Source organism: Squalius cephalus (genome assembly GCF_949319135.1).
Source record: "Squalius cephalus genome assembly, chromosome: 23".
In the NCBI taxonomy this organism is placed as follows: domain Eukaryota; kingdom Metazoa; phylum Chordata; class Actinopteri; order Cypriniformes; family Leuciscidae; genus Squalius; species Squalius cephalus.
In genome coordinates, this window is record NC_137144.1 from 21,357,944 (window position 1) to 21,384,702 (window position 26,759).

At 36.8% G+C, this 26,759-nt stretch overlaps 2 protein-coding genes across 3 annotated transcripts in view; both read left to right on the forward strand.

Moving 5' to 3' along the window:
- Positions 1–371: 371 nt before the first annotated feature.
- cUnh11orf24 (chromosome Un C11orf24 homolog) lies at positions 372–7,534 on the forward strand. 2 transcript variants are annotated; one of them, XM_079859192.1, is made up of 5 exons: positions 372–617; positions 1,141–1,181; positions 1,980–2,156; positions 5,660–5,797; positions 6,342–7,534. In XM_079859192.1, the coding sequence occupies exons 3-5, from the start codon at positions 2,009–2,011 to the stop codon at positions 7,181–7,183; spliced, it is 1,128 nt and encodes a 375-aa protein (XP_079715318.1). In that variant the 5' UTR covers positions 372–617; positions 1,141–1,181; positions 1,980–2,008; the 3' UTR covers positions 7,184–7,534. The 2 variants fall into 2 exon arrangements, with proteins under 2 accessions (XP_079715318.1, XP_079715319.1); XM_079859193.1 differs by having other exon boundaries at positions 372–508.
- A 4,919-nt stretch (positions 7,535–12,453) lies between these two features.
- The window catches only part of lrp5 (low density lipoprotein receptor-related protein 5), a 58,842-nt gene continuing 44,536 nt past the window's right edge, over positions 12,454–26,759 (forward strand). Inside the window, exons 1-3 of the mRNA XM_079859194.1 lie at positions 12,454–12,653; positions 22,857–23,057; positions 24,348–24,567. Coding sequence (XP_079715320.1) covers positions 12,572–12,653; positions 22,857–23,057; positions 24,348–24,567 — 503 coding nt within the window. The 5' untranslated portion in view covers positions 12,454–12,571. The remainder of the gene's footprint in view (positions 12,654–22,856; positions 23,058–24,347; positions 24,568–26,759) is intronic.

Genomic DNA, 26,759 nt, shown 5'->3' on the forward strand with positions numbered 1-26,759 from the left:
CTGGTAAAACTCTAGATTGGAAAATCAGCTTGTTTCTTCACTTTACCGCTTAGCTTATCTACCAATACCAATATTATTATACGAGACATTGGTAGATGAGCTAAGTGGCTTTCTTTCATCTTTACTTTGTTAATTGGATATTATAATACTTAAATTTAGTAAGCGTTATTTGCTAATATTCATATCAAAACCAATCGTACATATGATCCCATTATACTTTAAAAACTATGACTATCATGGTAATTTAAAACGATTTTATGTAATTTAATCTTCCGTTAATCAATGTCCACCTACGTACAATAAACTCAAATTTAATTATGAGCCGAGTACCTTTATTTTGACACGCTCACGGACCGCAACGTGACCCGGAAGTCCTGCATTTCCTCTTGTCGCATCAGCCGTGTGTCGTGTCTGTCAGCTATCTGCTACTTACATAAACAGCCCGAATTAAAATATGAAGCATTTGACTGGAGAGTGACATTAAACACACTGCATGTGGAATGAGACGGTATTCATTTGCTTGTTTACTACGGTAAAAAGAGTGTTTTGGTAACGCTGCTGTTTACATCTATACAAACAGATATTTTTACTGTGAGAAGAAGCTTTGTATGTGTTTGGTAAGTGCATCCTCGTGAGCTTTCTTTATATTTGTATATTTTGTATTCTAATTTTCTTGTGGTCATTCAAGTGCATGTGCAATTAAGCCATTTTGTCATTAGTGTAATTAATATTTATATATTGTAGTAAGGTGGGTGTGTCTTTTAAGAAAAATATATCTACATGTAAAGAGTTAGAAAACACATGTTCCATTGTAAACAACAAACAATGGTGTTGTTTGTGTCTGGTCTCTCTTCTTAACTGACCTACATTGCCCTAGTACTGACTCTTACCATAATAATACACACACAGATAAGAATTTGTGATTTGTACCAGCATGCAATTGTATGTTATCCTCCATTACGGTGTATTTTTAAATTATAAACCCTCTAGAAATGTGTGTCTTAACCCTTTATAGTTTAAGAAAAATGGATGCAATAAAGTTTGAGGATTCTTTGCTGATAGTTCTTTGGGAGTGATTTAACCCTTCTCTTTTTTCAATAGCTGCAGACTGCTTTATTTCTTTTCTGTGTTTTATTGCAGCTCAGGACGGACCATCCGTGAATAATCTACTTCATCTCTGAGTGAGTTTCATTCCTTTGTTCAAGCCTGGATGGAAGTCATATGATCTGCACATCCTGGAACGGGTTTAGTGAGCCCTTCAGTGCTGTTTGCAGTGGTGGCAGTAACCAGGCGTTCTGAGGGGTGTGGCAGAGATTTATGTGCTGCGCCCGAGACCTATTTATTCACTTCTGAAACTTCCTTATACCCAAAACAACCTGTATCAGTGTGCAGCAAATCACATTTTCTAGCACAGACAAGAGATTAGACCAGGGTTCACCAATCTCGGTCCTGGAGGGCCGCTGTCCTGCAAAGTTTAGCTCCAACACACCTGTTTGAAAGTTTCTATTATGCCTAATGAGACCTTGATTAGCTGGTTCAGGTGTGTTTAATTGGGGTTGGAGCTAAACTCTGCAGGACAGTGGCCCTCCAGGACCGAGATTGGTGAACCCTGGATTAGACCTTACGCTACTTTAAAATTGGATCTTATAATCTGAAAATTAATATGAAAAGGTAACTGTATATTATGCTTATGTGTTTTCATTGTACTTATGGTCTAGTCTTAGTTGAATAGGATTGTGAAACAGAGTTTTGCAGAGACCTGAAGAAATTTCTAAATTTGTTCTAGTAGTGTTTTGGAATGTGTACTAGATGGCGCAATTGGATCACATTTATGTTTATTCTCACTCACTTTGATACAATTGATAATCTATCTATCTATCTATCTATCTATCTATCTATCTATCTATCTATCTAATGTATTTAAGAAAAATAGGGTTGAGGTACAGTTTTATAAGTCCTTGCTTTTGTATATCCCACAGATGTTGGGGATGTGACCTTCCCTCTCATTATGATCATGACTGTCCACCCCATCCTGGTCCTGCTGCCCATCCTTGGGCTCTTTGTGCTTCCATGTGCGCCCATGCATTTGAAGAACGGCTTCAAGATAGTGGTTAATGAGACTGTGAAAGGACAAAAGGATTGTGACTTGAAACCTTGTAAGTCTATTTCTAGGGCATCTGAGATATCCTTTTGATTTTTATACATTAATTATTTCTGAATAGATATTCTTCTGTTTTCATTAAAGTATTAACTTGATAGCATGTTGGGATAACAATAATTACAACTTTAGAAACCACCATTATTATTAATTTTTTTCCATTTATTTAATGTAGCATTTGCCAGAAATACATGACACATCAGGGCTTATTTTTACTATTTATATTTTATTATTATATTTGTGTTTTATACTGAGATATTTTAATTAATTTCAAGCTTTATTAACAAAAAGAAACCATTTCAAAATATATATTTGGGTCAGTGACATGACGTGCATATTTCTGTGTCCAAGTGCTTTATTTCCTTTAAAAAATAATTAATATTTAAATTATTTTTAATATTTAAATATAAAATAATAAATTCTTGACATTTCACTTTATTTTATAACGCCTTTTTAGTTTGAATTAATTTTTAGTACATTTGAATAATACATGTATGTATCTTTTTTTCTTAACCCCCCCCCCCCCCCCCCCCCAAAAAAAAATGTCAGGTGATGCAACTGTCTGAACAAATGAACAGACTAAGAAAACTATTTAAAATGGTGTCTAAAAAAAGTTGAGAATTGAAAAACTTTTGTCCAGCAATTTGTATATTCTCAAATGTCAGGGTGGCACAACTGCAAACATGGTTCTTACCTGTTATGACAAGATAATAATCAGTAAACATAATGCATCATCCAGTGGACCCCCAACTGATCATTGTGCCAGAGTGAAAAGGTTTGTAGATCTCTACAAACACGGGTAGGTTGTTACACTTTCCATGTCAGGTGGTACAACTACATATATATATATATATATATATATATATATATATATATATATATATATATATATATATATATATATATATATATATATATATATATATATATATATATATATATATAACTATTTGGTTGTACTATCTGACATAGAAACAATCAAAAAAAAAAAATTTAAACACCTTTAAATCTTCTTTAACAACTGAAACTTGTTTAAACACATTGTTCATGACTCAAAAAGATGCATTACATCAGTTTTTTTTTTTTTAAATGTCAATGACCCATTTATATAACCTAAAATACATAACATTACATGGATACAGTTTTTCACACAAAATCTCAATGATGCAAGCCATTTTGAGAACTTTACCATGGTGTCATATCTACATCAGCAGAATCTGCTAGAACAGTGTCAGCTAGAATTTTAATGTCAGAGAAAACAATTTTCACCCAAAAATAAACATTCAGTCACCAAACCTGTATGGCTTTCTTCTGTGGAACGCAAAAGAAAATATTTTAAAGAACCCTGGGAACCAAACAACATTGGACCTCATTGACTTTCATTGTATGGATCACTTTTAAAATATCATATTTTGTGTTCTGCAGAAGTCAGTCAGTCATGCATGTTTTGGAACAACATGTGAGTGAGTAAGCTGACAGAATTAACATTTTTAAAATTTCATGTTTGCAACATGATGCGTGTGCATGATCAGCTAAGTTCTGTCTTGATAAGGCAAGTGACATTCCTGTGGCCATCCTTATTGTTGACCCCTGCAAATATATAAGACAGGCGGTAAATGTAAATGACAGATTTGTTTGATTCTTTTCCACTATTTCCAAGAGTTAAATCAGCCGTTTTTCTTTTTCTTTGTTTCTTTAAGGGCTTGAGAATAAAATGCAGTCTCTGTGCTACCTTCAGAGATAAAACAGGGTACCTGCAGAATATCATATTTTTCTCAAAGTAAAGCCATATGTTTTGTTTTGTCTTTTTATACATCACGTCTTTCCCTTGAAGAACGTGCACTTTCAAAGAGGGCCATATGTTTCGCATTTAAGATGAAAGAGAGGCCTGGGCTGGCTGTTCTGCTTATGCGCCAGGCGCTGCTTCAGCGGGCCGTACCCTTCTACGTGTGTTTTTTTTTTTGTTTTTTTTTTTTTTTTTTTAAATCACTTTTCCTTTCCTCTTGCTTTGGCCACACACGTTGAACTTGACTATCCCGCCACCTCTGTAAACACGCAGACAGCCAAAATGACCCCGGGGCACGCTGGCTTTGTTTGTGGGTAGAGCGGCTGGCCCTGCCCCGCCCGACACCACGCACGTACACAGTCGGTATTGAGTTTCCGTCACGTTAACCGTATGGAGATTGAAAGCAAGGTCAGAATCACCACCGCCATCTGGAAGTCTGAAATGTTTGGAATGATGGGGAGCTATAAATACATAAGCATTCCACATTCCAGCTCAGGGAACGGTGTGTTTTTTCGACACGTCAAAGACCAAACGTACTATGTAACGACCGGTGGCGACTGCTGGAGTCTTGACAGGTCCTCTACGATTTCACACCGGACTCCATTCGCCTTTGCTTTCGTGCGTTTTCTGCTTTAAACAGCTGGAGAAGTGTTTAAAAGGGGAAAAAATGCACACGATGCAGCTGGCCTATCAATTTAGTGCGTCAACGCTGACCAAGAGATGATTCAACTGGCATTTTTCACCTCACCGAGGTTGACTATTGATTCACCTGGAGCTTTAAATGCTGGATGAGTGTCTGAGAAGGGAAACGGGGAGCATTTTTGGAGCATTCTGCAGTGCCAGTGCAAGCAAATTCTTTCCAGCCCCGTTGGTCCTGCCGTGCTGCAGCCACCTGGTTAAGTAATCAGGGGAAGTGGGAATAAGGGAACGAGTGGAGACGGATGTGGAGGTTGAGGTGTGCAGTACCTAACACACACATGGCTGCTGGGAGGTGATCAAAGAGAGGTGCGGCAAGGCCTGTTTTTCTTCCCAGACTTTGCTCGTTCCCGAAGACTGCAGAGCTCAGGATATGCAGTTTGACATCCAGTAATGAGCATTCAGGGAATGTCTCTGTCCCAATGAAAACAACTGAGGTTAATGAGTCACAGATTGCACTGGTCATTTTAGAGCAGGCTGTAAAATATATTTGGCCTTGACACTCTAAAAACAGCCTTTAGAAACTTAGTTTAGGTTATTTGTCCTCTTAATGATTGGTAGCGCAAAGTGTCCATTTTTTTTTTTCTATTTGATCATATTGGAAATGTTGATGATGCTATTCTGGGAAGGTCCATATTGGTGTAATGTACTGTACGTTCCAGTTTTTTATCTCTTGTGCATATGATACATTTCATTCAGCAACTTTACCTGTCATTTTGGAAGGATTCAGACTGATATTCAAACTGGTAACTCGTTAGTCTTTTGGATAATTAGTTCAGATTTTGTTACATCAATTGTTTGTGAATTTGACTGCACTGGTGTTTTGTTTGTTTTTTTAGAACATCATTCAATTCAGAATTTTTTTGCTGTGACACTGATTCATTTACTCAGCAGTAACAATTCAGCAATCTTACATGGTTTTGAAGTCAATCGAAATTGACTGCAAACAAGCTTTATTTGAAGCAACAGCTTCTTTGAAGAGGGAAGTCTTGTTGATTTGTTTGTTCTTCATTTTTCAGGTCCTGAAGGTGAATCTTGTTCGAGGCCTATTTTTATTGCAAAACAATCTCTGTGTTTTCTGATCAGCTGCCCAAATAATACCCAGAACTCTTCTTGTGGAAATGTCACGAATATCAGCGAGCTGTTAGCGGAGACAGGTGTGACCACAAATGCTAATACCTTTACTTTGTTTTTTCTGCATTTGTATTTGATATATTTGTGCTTTCATCTTTTGTAAGTATTTGATTTTTCTTCAGTAACTTTACCTCTTATTTTGGAATGATTCGTTACACTGTTTCAAAACAGTAAATTGTTAGTCTTTCTAATTGATTCATTAACAGAATTGACTCAAACTCATTTGATTTAGTTTTATTCATTTTTTTTTTTTTTTTAATAAATCATTTATGTGCAGGTTCTTTTTAAAGAATCTAAAACACCACAACCAATGTTGTCCAATTCACAAACAAATGACTCTTTGAGTATTTTGTTTTATGAATCAGACTACACTGGTTGCACTATATATTTTTGATGTCTTTAAAAAGAATGGCAAGAGTAATTTGTTTGTGAGTCAGACTACACTGCTCCAACTCAACAGAATGATATGTTTTCTTATGATTTCCTCATCACATTTCATCTCATCTCACTTGTTCCAGAAAATCAGCCATGTCAACCGTTTAGCAACTCAATCTTTTGTTTTTGCAGAGTCTGACGATGTGGACAATAATTCGTCTAGAGAATCGGTGCTTCTCCAAGAGTCTTCTTTCACCAACTCTAACCAATCTTCTCCAGACGGTTCATCTAATACCACACTACCATCGGCCTCTGAATCTAACGTCTCCATCTCCACGACTTCCACTATTACAAAACTGACCACTTTACAAGACAACTTGACAACTACAGCGACTACCAACATGCTGACAAATTCAACAGAGAAATCCTCCACAGCTGATGCAGTGCCAAAATCAGCGATCACAGCAACCATTCCAACAACAGCAACCATTCCAACAACACCAGCCATGACATCTACCACTACAACTACTCCCAAACCAGCCACGACCAGCCCTAAACCCTCTTCAGCAACTACCAGCACCACAACAGTTGCACAAACCATAATTCCAAAACACCCTTCTTCACCATCACCATCAGGGAACAAATCGTCTGTCAACATCTCACCATTAGTGCCTACAACAACTTCATCCAATTCTTCCTCTAAACCAGTACAAACTTCTCCCATTCCAACATCCTCAGATGAGAAGCCAATGCCAACCATGCCAAAAACCTCAATGAGCCCCTCAGTAGTGACATCCAAACTGCCTAAGGACATTCCCAAAAGGGACCAAGCCATTGTTGAGGTGGCCGGAGACTCTTTGACCAGCCACCTGTTGAACACAAGCTCTCTGCTGGCCGTTCTTCTATTTGGCCTCCTCTTTTTCGTGGTCACGGTGGCGCTGTTTCTCAAACAAGCGTACGAGAGCTACAAGCGAAAGGACTACACTCAGGTCGACTATCTCATCAATGGAATGTACTCCGATTCGGGGGTCTGACCGGGATTTTGTGGTTTACATTTCAGTGTATTTCCGTTTGGTAGCAGATTGACTTTGGTTTGAGGGCCCCTTGGTAGCACTCGCTCGCATTTCAAACGCTCGAAAGCCCTGTACGACTTCTAGCTATGGGAATCTAGCTGGTGCTCGAGTGAGTTGGTATGACATATCTTTTGTTTCTATGCAGATTTAGCTTCCACATAATTCTTGGCACACGGGGCTGAAGCCTTAGTATTAACTTAGCCCTCAACCTTCGTTCAACGAATGTCATTATAAGGGATTCATAGTGCAATATTTGGATATGTTTTGTCTAATCTGTCATGTTCAGTGTTTCATCTGCAGCTGATGAGTTGGTTGCAATAATTGCCTTTTTATGTTTGTCGGAACGGTTCAGGAACATTTAAAGAATTATGAATTAATGCCTTTTCTTTTCTTTTCTTTTTTTGTATGTGAGAGTAAGGAATAAATGCCAAACCAGGAATTGTGGCACAGAAGCACATTATTGTAAAGCCAAGGGAATAACTCAGCCATTGTTTATTTAGTGTCTGGAACAAAGAACAGATGATGATCGTGTTAGTTGGGGATCAGAGGATGGTATGAAGTATGATAGTTTGATATGTGCCAAATTGATTTTGTAAGTCTTAATAGCTGCACTGTTAAAAAAGATGTATAATAAAGAACTTACTTTGCACTCTGTCTTTTTTATTGTGTGAGATCTGTGATCCATGTATAGCTGAAATCTGTGCACCAGACTTTCATCATGGAGCTTCTATGTATTTCCCTGCACTTAATATATTAAAGAGATGGTTCACCCCCCAAAATTTAAATGGTCACCATTTGAGTAGCACATTAACACATGACAGGGCTCTTAATAAAAAAGCACACTAAAATGAAACATTTAGACTAACTAACTGTAGGCTACAGTAGGCTATCAACTGTTTGGTTTCTGACATTCTTCAAAATATCTTCTTTTGGGTTCAGCAGAAGAAAGAAATTCATTCAGGTTTGGAACAACTTGAGGGTGAGTAAATGATGACTATCCTTTTAACACATTTTAGCATGTTTTCATTCTGGTTCATGACCAAGCAGAATATGCATACGTTCAAGGGGTCTCCTTGCTTTTGGAGCCAGTGTGCCCCAAGTTTCCCATGGTTTCAAAGTGTTTTATGAGTAGAAGACTACTTATATCAATCAGCCTTTGGAGTAAACAGGATGCCACACATAAACAAGCCACATCTGTCAGCCAATAATTGCACCTTGGATATGTGCAATGCACATTGTTTAATTTTAAAGGTCTGGAAGTTTAATTGGCAAGGAAGAAAATAACAAGTTGAAAGGAAGGTGGGCTGACACCTTTACAACAAGCTCACCAGGGGACGGTTTTGTTTTGGGGGGTGAAGCACAACAACAGATCCTTGAAATGTGGATTTTATTAGAGAAGCACGGGATAGAGCATGGAGTCCGTTGTTATCTTCTCCAAGCGGTTGTGTGACTAGTTGCTGACCTGATCTGGCCTTAAAAAAACATCTTTTCACAACCTATGATTACCACATTTCTTGTCGAGCTCTGCATTTTTTCGTAATTCTCAAAGGAATCGTCTCAGGCCTCAAAATTTCCCAATCTCTCGCTTTCTTTTGGCATTTATAAATCCTAAATTTTTACTTCACGCCAAAAGAGAAACAATACTGACGAATGTCCAATAAAAATGTTAACCTCGCTCTCCAAACAAAACAGTGGGTCTCTCATTTGTTTTGATGGTTTGGTATTGATACTCCGCTATTAGCCGTTTATTTGCTACAACTTTCAGCACAATATTGCTGTTTTCCATGGTTGTGTAACTAAGTGGCAGACACATATTTCAGCCCGGCTTCAGGCCGACTGTGAAATCCTGACTATGAGTTTCCAGTGAAAAGTATAGGTAGCAAGCAACAGGGTTAGTGCAAAGCACATTGACATGATGCCTCTATAAACCCTTTGTTTTAAGAGGACTTGTTCCAGATGGCATCTGTTACGCGCGAAATATGTCTTGCATTAAGTCTTGGATGCATTAATGCAAAGTCTAATATTCAAAAGTAAACGGGCAGTGGAGAAAGTGATTTTTTATTTACGCGCAGTGCTCGGCGGATCAAAGAGAACGCCGAGAGCTATTGCACAGGTGACTGTAAAGGCAGGTTTCATTACAGCATATTTCTCTAGGCCCGGGAATTACTGCCTGCTTCGCTCACACGCACTGCCGCGCACATATGCTTTCACTTTGGATTTGGAGTCGTTTGCAGAACTTTACCATTCAATTCAATGAGGGCTTTCAGTCTGCCAGGGGTTCGGTTTGATCCTTGATGTTTACAGCACCTCAGGACTCATGAAAGAGGCCGAAATAAATTTGCATCATTGTATTTTACCCTTTTATAAAATGAGCTTTCATATGAGCATAAAGAAACATAACAGGCTAGCATCTAAAAGGAGAAGGCTGTGCCAAGCTTGGCATGTTTAAGCTGCTGTTTTCTAAAGTACAGAGAAGAATTGATGTGTCACTCACTTGCAAAGCATGTTTTATGCATTTGAAAACGTCCATCTCTCCCTGTAGGAAAGCAAAATGAGATCTCTTTAACATCTCATTTGTTTCTCAGATTGTTCTCCAGAGAAAACGACTCCAGAAGACACTAATCTCACATTTGTCTCCTAATGTTTCAGAACTCATATGACCCGTGATCACAAAACCAGTCACAAGTCGCTCGGGTAAATTTGTGGCAATGCCAACAATACATTGTATGGGTCAAAATTATCGATTTTTCTTTTATGCCAAAAATCATTAGGATATTAAGTAAAGATCATGTTCCATGAAGATATTTTGTAAATTTCCTACCGTAAATATATAAAACATTTATTCTTATGAGTGAATGCACAATTGCGAACATAAATGGACAACTTTAAAGGCGATTTTCTCAATGTTTCGAATATAAATATAAAATATTTTCATATACTTACAAACCATACATCAATGGAAAGCTTATTTATTCAGCTTTCAGATGATGTATAATCTCAATTTAAAAAATTGACCTGTGTGACTGGTTTTGTGGTCCAGGGTCACATTTTTCAAAATCTGCAGTCAGAGAACTCAAATATGTTCTAGATACTTCTATACAGAATAATAAAAATCATTCAGGGAAATAAAAAGAGACTAAAATGAGTCAATTGCTAATTTCCCAGAAGAGCCATACGGGATATGGACTCATTTGGTTCTCTTTTTATTTCCTTAAAAGATTTTTATAATTCTGCATCAAACATTGATGTTCCTTCTACTAAAAATCCCCTGAAATACCAGAAGCCGCATGAGATCAGGGTATGCAATGGAAGGTCTACATCATTTCCCTTCCACTGAAATGACACAAAATTGAAATATTTCCCCCTTTTTTAAAAAAAAACCCCATCATAAAAACAGAAATGAAACTTTTAAATTAGTCATGTCATGTCCCTGACTTTGCCCCAAGGCTTGATGTGTAGGCTATACCATAGTGGACCTATAGTGGGCCCCCTTCATCAGGGCCCAGAACAAGAGATCCCATTGTCCTTCCCTGTTGACAGCCCTGGCTATAGTGTGTGTGTATATATATATAGATATAGATATAGATAGTCCTATGATTTAAAACATCACAATTAGTCATTGTACGTCTTTACTATTAAATATAACTAATAAAAAGTTAAATGCACTGATTTAAAGTCAGCGTGCATTCTTCAAGACTTTACAATATTTTGAATAAATCAGAATTGAGTTTTATAATTCTTCTGTTCTGTTCATTTTACATTAAAGATTCTGGATTCATTTCTAAAAGTCTATTTCTGTTTAGACAAACCTAAAAAAAAACAGACGTTTAGATTATTATTTTACAGTGTTGATGTTTGTTGACTATATTTTGTAACTGTATATATGTCAATAAATCATAATGTTAATGTACCAGCCTATTTGAGTGATTAAAATCTGTTTGTTACTGTTTGTACTGATAACTTATTTGGACACCCACATGATAACATAACGAAAGATAATTGTGATACACACACACAAACATAAAACACCATCATGGTAACACACGACATCATGATAAAACAGTAAACATTACCTAAAAAAACGAATGCAACATAAAAATCTCCAATGGACAAAATAAGAAACTGCTTTTTAAATCAAAATAAAATATAATAAAAAAGCATAATATTTTACTCTAATATACAGTACCGGTTTGGAGCCATTACTGTTTTTAAGTCTCTTTATGCTCATCAAGCCTGCATTTATTTAATCAAAAATACAGAAAAAAACTGTTATATTGTGAAATATTATTACAATTTAAAATAATGGTATTCTATTTTAATAGGCTACTTTAAAATATAATTTATTTCTGCAAAGATTCATTTTCATCAGCCATTACTCCATCTTCAGTGCATGGTCCTTCAGAAATCATACTAATATGCTAATTTATTATCAGTGTTGGAAACAGTTGTGCTGCTTATTTTTTTATAACCTGTGATAGTTTTTTCAGGATTTTTGATTAATAAAAAGTTAAAAAAGAGCAGCGTTTATTTAAAATAGAAACCTTTTGTAACAATATACACTAATGTTCAAAAGTTTGGGGTCAGTATTTTTTTACTTTTATACTTTTATTCAGAAAGGATGTGTTAAATTGATAAAAAAGTGCTAGAAAACAACTTATATTGTTAAAAAATATTTCTATTTTGGATAAATGCAGTTCTTTTTAACTTTTTATTTATCAATGAATCCTAAAAAAAAAGTATCATAGGTTCCAAAAAAAAAAAAAAATTAAGCAGCACATCTGTTTTCAACATTGATAATAAATCAGCATATGATTTCTGAAGGATCATGTGACACTGAAACCTGGAGGAATGAGTCCAATTCAGCTATGCATCACAGAAATAAATTAAATTTTAAAGTAGGCTATATAAAATTAGAAAAACATTATTTTAAATTGTAATAATATTTCACAATATTATAATATAATATAATATTTTTCTATATTTTTGATCAAATAAATGCAGCCTAAGTGAGCATAAGAGACTGCTTTCAAAAACATTAAAAAAAGTAATGTTTCCAAACGGATGACTATACATTCATCTATTTTACTGTAGTATTTTACGTTTTTCTAAATTACCAACAGTTCAGAGTGTGTGTCCTCGGTTCTACTATTCTGGCGAGGCGAACGCGCCACAGCGCAGCACAATCCCACTTGATGACGTCGATCAGTTTCCGCTGTCAGTCATTCCCTCCTCGTGCCTCCTCTACTATCGCTAGAAGAGTCGCTCGGGCGAAAAAAAGTCCGACTCATCGACCTACGGACTACAAACTTTCTCCTAACACAAATACCTCGAAGAAATGGAGCTGGGATTATGGAATTAAAGCCCGGAGAGCTTGCGATGGAGATTTTATTGCTGGAACTGCTGCTTTGTTGTAGTCTGACGGTGATTCGTGGTGAGTAAAATAGTTTTTGTTAAGTTTTTTTTCCCTACGGCTCTGAGGTGTTGAAGTCATTATATCACCGAGAACAATGTGATACAAAGTAAAACGCACGAGCGCGAAACAAACTAGGGCACGGTTGGTCTCGTGCAGGTTTTTGCCTATTTTGTTTTAGTTTCGCACGAGCGTGTATTTTACAGAAGAAATGTAGTAGTGCAACAATAGTTTGAGAAGTAACTTTAGTGAGTTAACGTTAAGTCTGCGTAAAGTTGAGCTGATTTGGTCTAAACTATAGTCTGCGGCGGGTCTGTTAACCCAGATGTGCACTTCTGGAAGTTGAGTTGAAGCTTATAAACTAAAATCAGCATTTTGTGATGACTGCTGTAAGTATTTGACATGTTTGATCGGAGTTTTTTTAGCTCCCAGGACGAGTAAACTGCTCTGGTTGTGTGTTATGGAGGCCTCGGTGGTGTCGGATGTCAAACTGCGAGAAAACGTTGTAAAGTTATTAAATGGGCTTTTAAAACTTTTTAAAAGCCTGTTGTTTTACCTGACCTTCATCTGAATACTATTATTGGCCATTTAGCGGATAAACTAACGTTACTGTTTCAACGGAAACACTGCTGAAGTTCAAGAGGAAAAAAGAGACTCTCAGCAAGACCAGATACCTCCAATATAAAGAGCCAGATTTGTTTTCTAACACATTTTTACTAAATTCATAACCTTAATTAATATTACATAGCAGGCAATTCGTTTGAAAGTAGTTAGGGTACGTCTAAATGGGTAGCCTAGTTGGTGTGTCCATACATTTTTTAGTTGAACTTATATATTATGTCTGTCTGTAACTATATAGTCTCCATTTCTATTATTATTATTTTTTTAACTTAACTAGTTCGTTTAAAATGGACCTGCAGGGTAATAAATCAATTTTTAGAAGTAGCCTAGTCTTTCAATATCTTAAGCTACATGAATAGTAATTATGCACTGTACAAAATGATATGATCAATAAGGTATGCAAACATATGTTTTTACATTGCTTTAACTCATCAAAATAAGTTAAACAGTTTTCAACTTTTTAGTTGAAGTTATGCAAGAATCAACTTCTTTTTTTTAAATGTCAGTTTAATGTAATTTAAGTTGAAATCACTTAAAATTCAAGTTGATTGTACTTAAATCTTTAAGGCAGCAACTTTTTTACAGTATAAAAGAATAAGCAAAATAGTTTTTGGTGATGTATATCACATTTTTGAATGTCAGCTTCCTTTTTGAATATAGGCTACATGTCAACTCCCTATTTAGGCTACTGGAACAAAAACTATTAATTAAAAGTCTATTTTAAAAAAAACCTGGGCACATATGATTAATATCAGATAGTTTCATATGTTATTGAGCAGCATTGCTGGAAACTTTGCTGTTAAAGTTGCTGGTGAGAAATGGGCGTTCAAACAGGCCTGTGCTTAAATATTTATAGTTTTAGCACCATGTACTCATTATTGGTTTGCTGGTATGTTTATATTCACTCCTAGCAAGAGCGAGAGATTGAACTCTGGTTTGGTTTTATTTCTGGGGGAAGCAAGCAGAACCGTGTGAATATTTTAATTCAGTTTCATTGAGTCATTATACGCAATGCAACAACTCGTCTATTTATATTGTATTCAAACTTTCTTAACATTTACCAGCCACTTCACATAGTCCTTTTATATTAGACTAGTCTACTAAACCATTCCAACAAACTTAATTGCTTAATGCTTAAGATGATCAGTTAATATACATTGGAATAGTTAGAAATGCTTTGATTTATATATTGTAAGATATATTCAGATTTGAATGTACATTAACATTTGAGCAAAAGGGTTTACAAAAGACTTTTTATTAAAAGTTATAATACAGTGTGACCAAGTTGTCAAAACAACATGAATCCAGTCCATTCCAATCCTATAAAAAGGTAAAGATACATATCTAAAAAGGTTTTACAACCTGATTCTATTGGAAAACCTTTAAGTTCCACAAAGAACAATTTGCTTAAATTCTTTATTGTACTATAAGAACACCATTTACATAAGTGTGCTTTAAAGGGATGGTTCACCCAAAAATTAAAAATTTGTCATCACTTACTCACCCTCATGTTGTTACAAACCTGTATGAGTTTCTTTCTTCTGTTGAACACCAAAGAAGATGTTGGTAACCAAACAGTTGACGGCACCCATTGACTTCCATAGTAGGACAAAAATACTATGGAAGTCAATGGGTGCCGCCAATTGTCTGGTTACCAATTTTTTTTTAAACATCTTCTTTAGTGTTCAACAGAAGAAAGAAACTCATACAGGTTTGTAACAACATGAGGGTGAGTAAATGATGACAGAATCTTTTGTGTGAGCTAGCCTATCCCTTTAAAGAACCCATAAACCAAGATTATAATAAAAGCTTGTAATATCAAGAATTTGAACAAAGTACCATTGCAGAATCTTTAATTTTCAAGAGTGAGGGAACAAAACCTCCTTCTTCTTGGCTGAAATGTACCTAAATTATTGCAGGCTACTTTGTTTGTATTGTATGCAGCTGTTGTTGCATTATTACAAGCTATTATATTGCAACAATGAGAACAGACCGTCATGTTATTTGTTCTTTTAGAGTGTGGGCTCGGTGTTCTTAAATTTTTGGAGGAAAACCTGATTTACTCAAGTCACGTCAATAGCAAGTGGTTCATTTGTTGACATGCCACTATGCAAGGTTTGGTAATGTCTGCCAGCAAGCATCACTGCAAATGTCAGAGCCTCATCATCTCTGTAGTTTTTTTCTAGTAGTATTAATTCAGATTTAATAAGTAGTAGTAACCCAGTATGTGATTTCTTTTTTTGTGTATTCTAAGATAAAAGCGATTGAGGAAAATCTGTTGCATGTCTTGCTAATTTAACATGCGTGAACAACAAAAGGCCTCGTTAAATTTTAGCATAACAATAACCACAAAACTTTTGATGCAGTTGTTAAGCTCCTACTGCCAATGCCAATCACCCCTTAAGCTAATTAAACAAGTTTGCATATGAATAAAATGATTTATGGGGGGAAAATGAAGGAAATGTAGCATCTAGTCCCTGTTTTTATCCTCTTATGTGACTTTGCAGGACTTTTGTGTTTTATTGTTATTTTTATGTAATGTAAAAATGCATTTTGAGAATTCAAACATGTCTTTAAGTGTGAATTATTTTATTAGGATCATAAGAAGGTGTCACAGAGTTCACCTTGTTTTTGGTTTTTTTAAACGCTTTGCGTGTTTGCATACTTGCATGTTTTCCTTTACACAGTCTCTTGGCTTTACTGTATGGTCTCTTGCTGATATGGGTTGGAGGAAGTGAGCGACCGGTTTTGATCGTAATCAGACAGATCAGGTAGGTAAAAGGAGATTGAGGACAGAGGAAGAAAACAGATATAGTGAATGAGCTGAGCAGCCTTTCATTTGAAGCTCTTTTACCCACTTTCCAGGACTCTTCACGTGTTCGTAAACCTCTAGCCTCCTTTGTGCTCCTCCCTTCTGTAGACGGTTAATTCTGGTGACAAGCTCAGACTCCTTCAGCTGTTTCTTTGTGCTGTTCCTCTACAAAGGAGGAGCCCGGTGGGCCCAGGTGCTCTCAAACTACCCCTCCTGGCACTACAAAAGTCGGAGAAGAGCGGAAGTTCCTAAGTCATATGGGTGTTTGGTTATAGAGTGGAAATGAGTTCTCCTAGGGACGTCTGTTTAGAGAGATTAGCGATCTTCACGCTGTGGCTGAAATTTTTTGCTGGACTTTTGCTGAATTTTGTTTCCTCTAGTAAGCCGCATCGTTTAAATATCCATTGAAATGAAGCTCGCTTTGCTTTTGTCCTTTAGATATCTGTCCCATTGACTCTAAAACCATTACAAAGTTTCTGGAGTTCATCTGTTTTCCCTTTTCTTTCTCATAGTGCACCTCAGATGTGCACTGGGAGAAAGATTTGTGTCCACAGAAGTTCTGAACTTGTAGAAACTCCTTAAACAAATCTTTGAGTGCATGGCTTCTAATTATGTTCAATCTGTCTATCTATGTCTAACTATCTGTTTATCTGTCTGTCTGACTGTCTAAAATTTGTTTTATTCTCCTATGGCTAACTTTCTTTATCATCAAAAAAAGAAAAAGATTAAAAAAAAGAAATCAATTGCCTTACAAATAAATAAAATTATGCCTAAATAATGCAAACAAGTAATTTGACAACATTACTTGCGTACAAAGAAACACAATGTGCCATAGAAACAATTTATAATAGCCTCTGTGCGGACAATAATGAAATAATTTTAATTTAACCATATTGTTTATGAAAATTATGTGAGAAAAATAAAAGCTGAATGAACACTGGGAAACTGAAGTGCTTTGTTAGCTGGTTAATTAACCAAATGCATCCTATATGAGATTAACTGTATATTTATACAAAATAAACATAATATTACAATTATATCTGCACAAAATGGCACAAATGACTTGAACTAAGTTACGTGTTACTTAGAATGTGTAACTCCTGTTGTGGATGCGCTCTTCAATGCACTGAAACACAGCAACTAACTAACCCAAAGAATTCACAACATTTTTATTACAATAGTGCTCTCTTTATAATGTTATGTAATATGACAGTCCCAATCATAGTTATTAATGTGTGCATTGCATCATGCGCTGAAGCTAAAGATGATCACGGCACGCTTTACTACCGCGTTAATTCTTAAAGGGATACTCCACCGTTTTTTCATATTAAACTAGGTTATTCCCTTAACTAAGACGAGTTGATACATACCTCTCTCATCTCAGTGCGTGCACTTAATCGCTCTAGCGCGCGGTGACACTTTGAAAGCACTTAGCTTACCCCAGTATATTCAATGGTATCTAGCAGCAATGAATTTAGAAGTTACCAAACACATCAACGTTTTCCCTATTTAAAAACAGTTAGACGAGTAGTTATACGACCAAGTATGGTGACACAAAACGTGGCGCTTTTCTAAGCGGGTTAAAAAGGATAACTATAATGTATGGCGGAATAGCACTTTTGGAAGTACTTCGACTCGGCGCAGTAAAAAGTCACGCCTGATCTTATTCCCACTAGGAACCCACTAGGAAGAGGATCAGGCGTGACTTTTTACTGCGCCGAGTCGAAGTACTTCCAAAAGTGCTATTCCGCCATACATTATAGTTATCCATTTTAACCCGCTTAGAAAAGTGCCACGTTTTATTTTGTGTCACCATACTTGGTCGTATAACTACTTGTGTAACTGTTTTTAAATAGGGAAAACGTTGATGTGTTTGGTCACTTCTAAATTCATTGCTGCTAGATACCATTGAATATACTGGGGTAAGCTAAGTGCTTTCAAAGTGTCACCGCGCGCTAGAGCGATTAAGTGCACGCACTGAGACGAGAGAGGTATGTATCAACTCGTCTCAGTTAAGGGAATAACATAGTTTAATATGAAAAAACGGTGGAGTATCCCTTTAACTAAATGCATCCTATATGAGATGAATCAAATATATATACAGACAAAATCCCTAGTTATACTGTACCATTGAACAACCTTTATATTTTGGAATAAAGGTTAGTCACAAGAGCAGAGAATCTAATTTTCTTAAAAAAAAAAAAAGCCTAGCTATCCTTCAACTAATGTGTTTGGTTTTGTCCATATTGAAGGAAACGACACAGGGTGAGTAATCTCGTCTGTTTGGGTAGGAGATTGTGCTAGGGGTAGTGGTTGTTATATGCATCATGCTGGTGGCGGACGGTGGTGTATTTTCTTGCACATTTGGGACGCAGAGGTCTGTGTGATCTCATAAAACAGTGCAGCTGTTGGGACGAGGTTATCTTTTTAATCCCCACTGCTCTGTGCTCGCCGGGGAAGGAGGTGTCCGAATCCTCCCAGGCTCTGGTGGACCATTCCAAAGGCTTTTCTGTGCAGATGGAAGCATGTGCTGCAATTATACTGCTTGAATATGCATTGCCAATAGTCCCACCCATAGACAGTAAAAGAAATGGACACAGCGACCCCATTGGATTCAACGGAGACAAGTGAAGTCAATTAGAAGCTCTCTCTTCCTGATGGTCGAGCGTACTGCACAGACTCAAACTGAGCTTGACGACGTAGATGTGACGTGAGCAACCCGTCTGTCTTCTAGTAGCTGTGCCAAGAGAAATCTGAATCATTCCCTTCTGAAACTTGCAGAGACGGAGATCGTGAGTAGGAGCTGTCCATGAGCTAGGAGCAGGAGAAACTTTTGCTAAGTATTCTGATGAATTATTTTGTCATTTTGCCTCCACATACCCCCGATTGTGCGCGAGCTTCTCCTCCTGTCCATACGGTAATTTCTCTACTGTGTGACAGAGAGTCGCGTGGTTATGACGCAATCGTTAGCCTACTTTTACAAAAATTGCTTCTACAGGGCCATACCGTAAGATACAAGGTAATGGAGCCTTTTATACATTTTTGTGTTTCTTTAGAAATAAATAATGGACAAATGGAGTCTTTAAACGCCTCAGATGTAAAGTTATTCGCTGTCAAAGTGACGCCAAAATTAATGGGAGTCAATGGAATGCTAACAGCAGGTGGGGGTCCGCTAATCAATGGCGGCGCCCGGGGAAGCTTCAAAATAATATGAAACCCTGCCCCCCTGGTCCCACCAAACTAGGGCTGGCGATAAAATGATAGCGATAATTATCGCGATATAGTTTTCCTCGATAAATTATAACACAACTGAAAATGGGTCGACCAGTTAACAGCACTGTGAGATCCAGTGAGAAGCATTCGAGTTCGGTGCAGCAGAGTTCTCCCATACAAACCACAAATCAAATGTCTTGTAATTTTAACCAGTTTAAAGCCAGATGAAATGGCACTGACTTTCTGAACAATACTGACACTGAAAACAGGAGAAACAATGAGCCAAAAGCGATAGAAGCCTTTTAAATTGACAAGTCGCCAACTTTTACCATGATTTATTATAGTAACACTAACTGAAACAGTGAGATTGTGGCAGAACTGTGGGATATTCTTACCAAATTTTATTAAATTATTAATGTACTAGACAATGTAAGTGAGTAATGTAATATAATTAAAATATTCAGAAAGATGGTGCACTCCTATTACTATGAATCGGAGAAAGTGCAATGCGAAATATGGCGGAATAAGTCCCGCCTTCTAAAGAAAAGAGCCAATCGGCGATTGGTAAAGTCATCGCATCACTCCAGCAGTCTTTAGAAGCTCCAGTTCCTGTAGACACAGTCAGTGGTCTGAGATGTGCGCTTAGGATTGTGCATGTGCATGCAGGTTTTTGGTCGTGATTTGAGCATTAAGAAACAAAATCTATGAAGCAGTTGTCAGATTTCACAGTTTTACCTGCCCTTTAAAATGAGGTTGGTAAAATTTTTACGTATTTTTCCTGTTTTTGTTAACGAACATAAATTGACTTCTCATCCCAACTAAAGCAACTGCTACTCTCAACTCAAGCTACTGTCAAATGTGCCAATTTAAGAGAGAAAATATATAATATACATTTTTGAAATGTTCACCTGGCTGTTTGGCAAGTGTTTGTCATGTTCTGATGAAAAACTCTGCCTTTAAACTTGAAAGAAAAAGAGATTTGACATTTATCGTGTTAATTACGATATCGACTGATATGGAAAATTTTATCGTGATAACCTTTTTGTCCATATCGCCCAGCTCGACACCAAACTGTGTAATATGTAAATGCTTAAAGAAACTAACTGATAAGAAGAAAGAATAGACCTGCATCTCCTTTTCAGAGTGATTCGAGTTGGTTGGTCTTTGTCTTTGATGTAGTTGGAAAGCTGGAAGAAAGAAGTTAAAGAAGTGGACCAAATGACTGAAGGAGCAATCTGTGGGCCAGGCGAAGTGAGGACAGGGGGTTTTTGTTTGATGTCTGGGGTCTGTTGTTGCTTACAGCCTGTATACTTCACGCCTCTGTCACTGTTTAGTAGACGAAGTGCTGTGTTTGTATGAAGTGTACACAACGTTAAATCATGCTAAAGTTGCGTTTACACTTGCCAAATAATTGCAAGACACTTCCTGTGGTCAATGCTGGGCACACAAGTTTGTGAAAAACTGTACGGAAAGGTCAGCCTAAAGGTGTTTGTTTTGGACTTAGCATCATTTTGTCTAGTAAATTTGTCTTGAAATCAGTTGTCTTGAATAGTTTTATATAGCCCAGATTAGAGAGAAGGATTGATCAAATCTGGCTTCCTAGAGTGTTGCATATGGCAAATTACTAAACAATATGTGTTCTTAGCAGGACTTCACTGATATTTAAATGACGTGCAGATTATCTGGTATATGTCTTCAGTACTTTCACGTTTTTTTCTTTTGTTTGCTCAATAAAGTTGGATTTTCAAAGTTAAACAACAAGTCATAAGTACTTCAAATTCAGGGTTTTAAATTCTAATTAGGCAATAGTTAATTAACAATTTAACATCTATATATATATATATATATATATATATATATATATATATATATATATATATATATATATGGAAAAACTTTTTTATAAACTTCAACTCAGTTTTATAATAATTTTAATAATATGCCTATAAAAACTACTGACTTCTGAAGCCACTTTTTAATGTTTTTTTATTTTATTTTTTTAAATAATATTATCTTGAGTTATGTTGCAATTATGTGGTTTAAATTATCTTCATTTTATGGTCATCAATGTTTGGTGCCACACTTTTTAATAAAATCAACCTATGAATGGCTTATTTATAGTTGCCTATAATTTAAAAGACCTTGTTACGTTATCCCTGCTGACTAGTGAAAAAATAACCCTCAAGCCCAAAATTGCTGCGGTGTTTGCTTTTAGATAGCACCAAATCACACATCGTGCACTGTTTAGTCTCGTAAGACTGCTTGCTTAGTGGATAGCAGCCTGGGCAGAAAGCTGAGATCACGTGAGATGGAAAATGCCACTTTAAGGACCATTGAAATCTTGAAGTAAGTAACAAATTGCTATTACTTTTGCTCGTACTTTAGGTTGGCATCTAAACAAACCTCTAATCACAGGAATTAAAGTTTGGCGTGTAACTCGTCCTACAAAGTTTTGCTACAGACTTGAGCGATAGCTATCTGAAATCATGCAGTTTGTTGAGGAGAGGCTATTAAGCGATCAGACTTCGTTTTTACCTGGGTGAGGAAAAAACCTGCAAATAACTTCCATTCAATGGCTCTCCTCACAGATTTTAACCCTCTAAAGCATGACATGTAAAATAATAGTTATACATACATACATACATACATACATACATATATATATATATTTATATATTTCTAAAAAAATGATGTGTGGATAATCAACTAAACCTAATTTGCTTCATTCCAGTCAGTGTTCACTGTTCACCATGAAATATTACTAACAATATAAAAGTTATTCTTACATTTACTTTACAATTATACTAAAAGGCCTTTTACTTGCTAAAAAAGTATAAACTATTAATCAGACGACAGAAGGTGTGTAATAGATTGTGTACAACAGGTTTTTCATGTTGCTAATTTAGAAGCCTTCGAATTTTGCGTATCAAATATGATAAAGTTGGCTTTATAGGGTTAATATTACTCCTTGAGGAGTTTGAAGTGTTATTATTAATAGCATTACCACGAACATCAGAAACCCGCAATTGCTTGCCGATGGTGACATGGTTCTTAGTAAAGCGGCATGCTGGTAAACCACAGCAGGACGTCCCAACCCTCAGTGCACTCACCATAGCCATTGTGTCTGCAACTAATGACATCATATGTCCCCCCCCCACCCCCTAGAAGTTATTGACTGCGACGTGAGTGGCACTTGCTGGCACATGCGGACGGGTGCGAGGTGCCAACTGGCAGTCCCCGTGGAGATATCTGGGTGCCAAAACGAAGGGCAGACATTTCCGTTGTTTCCTCTGCTATCCTTTCCCTAGAGAGCGTCACATGTGCCTCTCATTTAACTCGATGAGTTCATGAAAAACACTGATTATTTAGAGACCGGGAGCCTGGATTGCTGCAGACAGACGGAGTGGATTACCAAGCACGTTTTTTGAAAGGGCAGATTCCTCGGTAGCAAAAACGCAGAGTCATAATTTGTAACGAAAATGTTGTCGTCTGTTGCTCCAATATTTTTTATGATGATTTAACCCAATGAAATGAAACCTTACCCATCTCTTTGGTCACATCTGAACTTTCGCCACCAGGTTCTCCTTTGCTGCTCTTCGCCAACCGACGGGATGTTCGTCTGGTGGACGCGGATGCGGGCCGGTCGGAGTCCGCTGTGGTCGTCAGTGAACTTGAGGATGCGGCCGCAGTGGACTTTCTTTTCTCTGAGGGCTTGATATTCTGGACGGATGTCAGTGAGGAGGCCATCAAACAGACCCACTACAACCTCACTACTATCTGTAAGATCAGTGTTTTTTGATTTGGAATTACTGTACATGCCAATCAACACACTCACACTGACGAAGGCAAAGAGCTAAAACGTTTGTCAATTTTCTCTCCTGTCTGTAATAAAATAATTTTAGAGTGCAGACCTTTTTTGCATTTTTGAATTACTGTAGATGGCAATGTAGATATTGCTATTTTTGCCATACTACTAGTTATGCACTGATACTAAAATTCTGGATGATACCGATAAGCTGATCAAAAGAAATGGTTAATTATTAAAAGTCTATACCATTTTTCTAAAAATAAAATGCATTAAATATTCAAAAGATAAAAGTAATAAAGCAAACTTGTGATGCTTAAGCGAATATAGACATCACAACATGCACTACTGTTGAAAAGTTTAAGGTCAGTAAGAGTTTTCACGAAGGCTGCATTTATGTGTTCAAAAATGCAGTAAAAACAGTAATATTGTGAAATAGGTTTATGTTGAAATATAACGTGATGCACAGTGGAATTTTCAGCATTATTACTCCAGTCTTCAGTGTCACCTGATCCTTCAGAAATCAATCTAATATGCTGATTTTTGGTGCTCTTATTATTATCAAAGTTTTTGCTGCTTAATATTTTTGTGGAAAGCATGGCACATTTTTTTCAGGATTCTTTGAAAAATAGAAATGTCAAAAGAACAGCTTTTATTTGAAAAGGATTTTTTTTATAAACTTTAGAAAAGTCTTTATTGTCTCTTTTGATTAATTTAGTGCATCCTTGCTGAATACAAGTATTAATTCCTTGAAAAAAAAAAAAAATCCTACCCCAAACTTTCAAATGGTAATGGATGTCTAATAATATTGAAATGTCATTATTATAAAAGTGGTGGTGTTGTAGAAAAGCTCTCTTCAAGAAATAGGACTGTTTTGGAGTTAAATATTTTCCATAATCTAGTGCTTTAAGTTAGCAGTAGATGATGACAAAAGTAATGTGAAAAGCAGTTACTAATAAATACAATTTTAGAATAATTTAAATAATAAATAAAAAAGGCCAATAACTGCAATATAATCTCATTCATGGTTCCACATGCAAAAATGCATGTGATTAGTTTTGAGACAACCGAGAATCAATGCCGTTTGGCATCATTTCTCAGTCAATTAGGACATTATTTGAATATGAATACATTTTTGCTGGCTGCAACCCTGCTATAGCACAGCAAAAATGTTGGATCATTATCTGGAGACAGAATAAAACATTTGAGGAATGCTTAAACTGATAATACTGTTATGGAACTGAATGGAAGCCTTGTTTTTCAGCTATGAAGGAGGCCACACTGGGCAAAGGGCAGACGGTGGTGGTATCAGGTCTGGATTCTCCCGATGGCTTAGCCTGCGACTGGCTCGGACGCAAACTCTACTGGACCGACTCTGAGACGAACCGCATCGAAGTAGCCAACTTGGACGGCACCTCTCGTAAGGTGCTCTTCTGGCAAGATCTTGACCAGCCCAGGGCAATAGCGCTAAACCCTTCTCATAGGTGAGTTCCTTCCTCTGTGTTCTCATTTCCTCTTTTTCTCGTCCCCATTCTCCCTTCAGTGGGTGGTCTTCGCATGCGTCCTTCCACCCTTGACCCCCCAGCATTCATTAATATGTGCCCTAGTTGTTTATTTATAGGCCATTAGAACTTCTCCCCTAAAGGGAGATTGGGATGCAACGTAGCATTCAGGCTGTTTCCTGTTGTTGTGTGGTGTGTAGATCCTGCATGACAAACCTTCACTCTTCTGGTGCCGTTTGTTCGCCCCGAAGTAGATTCCACTTGTGTGTCCACTCTGACTTAGCTGGCGAGTTGGTTTGTTTATATGCAACATGTAACTTGAGTTCAGAGAGATCGCTCTCACTTACATTACTTAAGCCCTGGCTTAGCATGTACGCACGTACTTGGCTTGAGACATGTTCGGTAATGTGAGTCACAGTCTGTGCCATGTCTTATAGTTGGAGGATTGTAAAAGTTTTAGGATTTTTTTTGGGGGGGGGGGGGGCTAAAACAACACAACGTACATTCACATCACATGTTAACGCAGAGGTCGGGTTATGCTCACGTGGGAGTTATTCACAATCATGAAAATGTATTATTTGCATGTGTATTAAACCTTCCCGGTTAAACATTTTATTTGCATGCTGTTCTGCATGTGCACACTAAAAGCCTGTCAAACAGCACGTGAGTACTTAAACCAAGTTATATTTTGCGTATTATTGTGCTTAAACTGTCAAATACACACAAGGTTTACATAAACGCAGTCGGTTATGTCTTGTAAGTGAATGTAAACAGTTGGGAGAAAACCAGATGTGTGTCTGTATTTTGGATCCGTGCATGAGGTTATAAAGTGACAGCAGTCTAATAAACCTACTGCCGCTTGTCATTAATGTTAATTAAACAACAAAAGACAGAGAAAATCACTTATTGCTTTTCACTGCATAACTTCAGTAGCTTTATTAAGAATCAGTGTATATATAATTTATACAGTAAAGTTGGTTGAGTTTGATTTTTACATTTAATTTCTTACTTGAATACTACTATTAAATACACCTACTGTGAAAAAATAAAGCACAGTTTATTTCAAAATAGGGAAATTAGTTTGGCTGTACTGCTCAGTCAACTGGAAAATATTAAAACCAACATAAAAAACTTAAATCGTGAATCGTGAATTTATTTTTTTATTTTTTTATTTTTTTGCCATATAGCCCACCCCTAATATTAATTACTTTTGGTCTTTATATATTTCTGTCAGGTTGTCACCACGAACATCAGATACCCCCATATGTATGTTACATAATTATTATTTTAAATAAAAATGTATGTTGGAGAGATATATATATAGAGAGAGAGAGAGACTCTGGGCTGTTTTCTGCCGATTAAATATCAAGGTCATTTTAATCGTGACAGCTCGAGTCTAGGTTAAAAAACCGAAATGCACTGCTGCTGAACTGTGCTTTTCACAATTTTATCATCCATCTAGTTGCGAGCACAAGGCTTTTAGCTCATTGTGTATTTATGACACCCAAGAGCTAGGACATTTTTCCCAGAATGCATTTCACTTTGTACGGTGTATGATGAAGACATTAAAAATGGAGCCAGACACTGTTCCTGGCCTGTAGCCTAAAGAAACACCTCCATACCGCTTGCTTTTTATCAAAACATTAGTTGCCTGTTTTGAAAAGTTCATTGCATTTGAAAGAACAAGTGAGAGATCCGTTGTTCTCCAGCGCAAAAGATCCCGTTACTTTGCAATTCAAAAAGTTAACGTCTGGCATTTTTGAGCAGACATATTTAATATAAGCTTCGTGCACTTCTATTTTCTTATTGTCACCGCCCGAGAGCTTTGAGTTGAGATTTACCGTGGAGATCCAAGACCTCTGTCGGGGCCCTGCTTCAGATCACTGAAAGGGGGCTCTGCTTTTTACAACCCCCTCAGAGTGAGAGCAACCGCACGCAGGGGCCCCTGAATTATGTTTGTCTGTTCTCAAGACACGTTCATTGTTTTCACATTCTCCAAAAGAGGCTTGGGAGGAGTGAAAAGATGAATTGCCATCAGATGAAAAGAATGGGTGTTTTTTTTATTTCTTGCCACGCTAAATTTGCTGACTCTTCTTGAATTTTAAAGTATGACCAAAAAAATAGTTTTTATTGCCAGACAGACATGGCACATCCAAATATCTAACAGAAGTGTT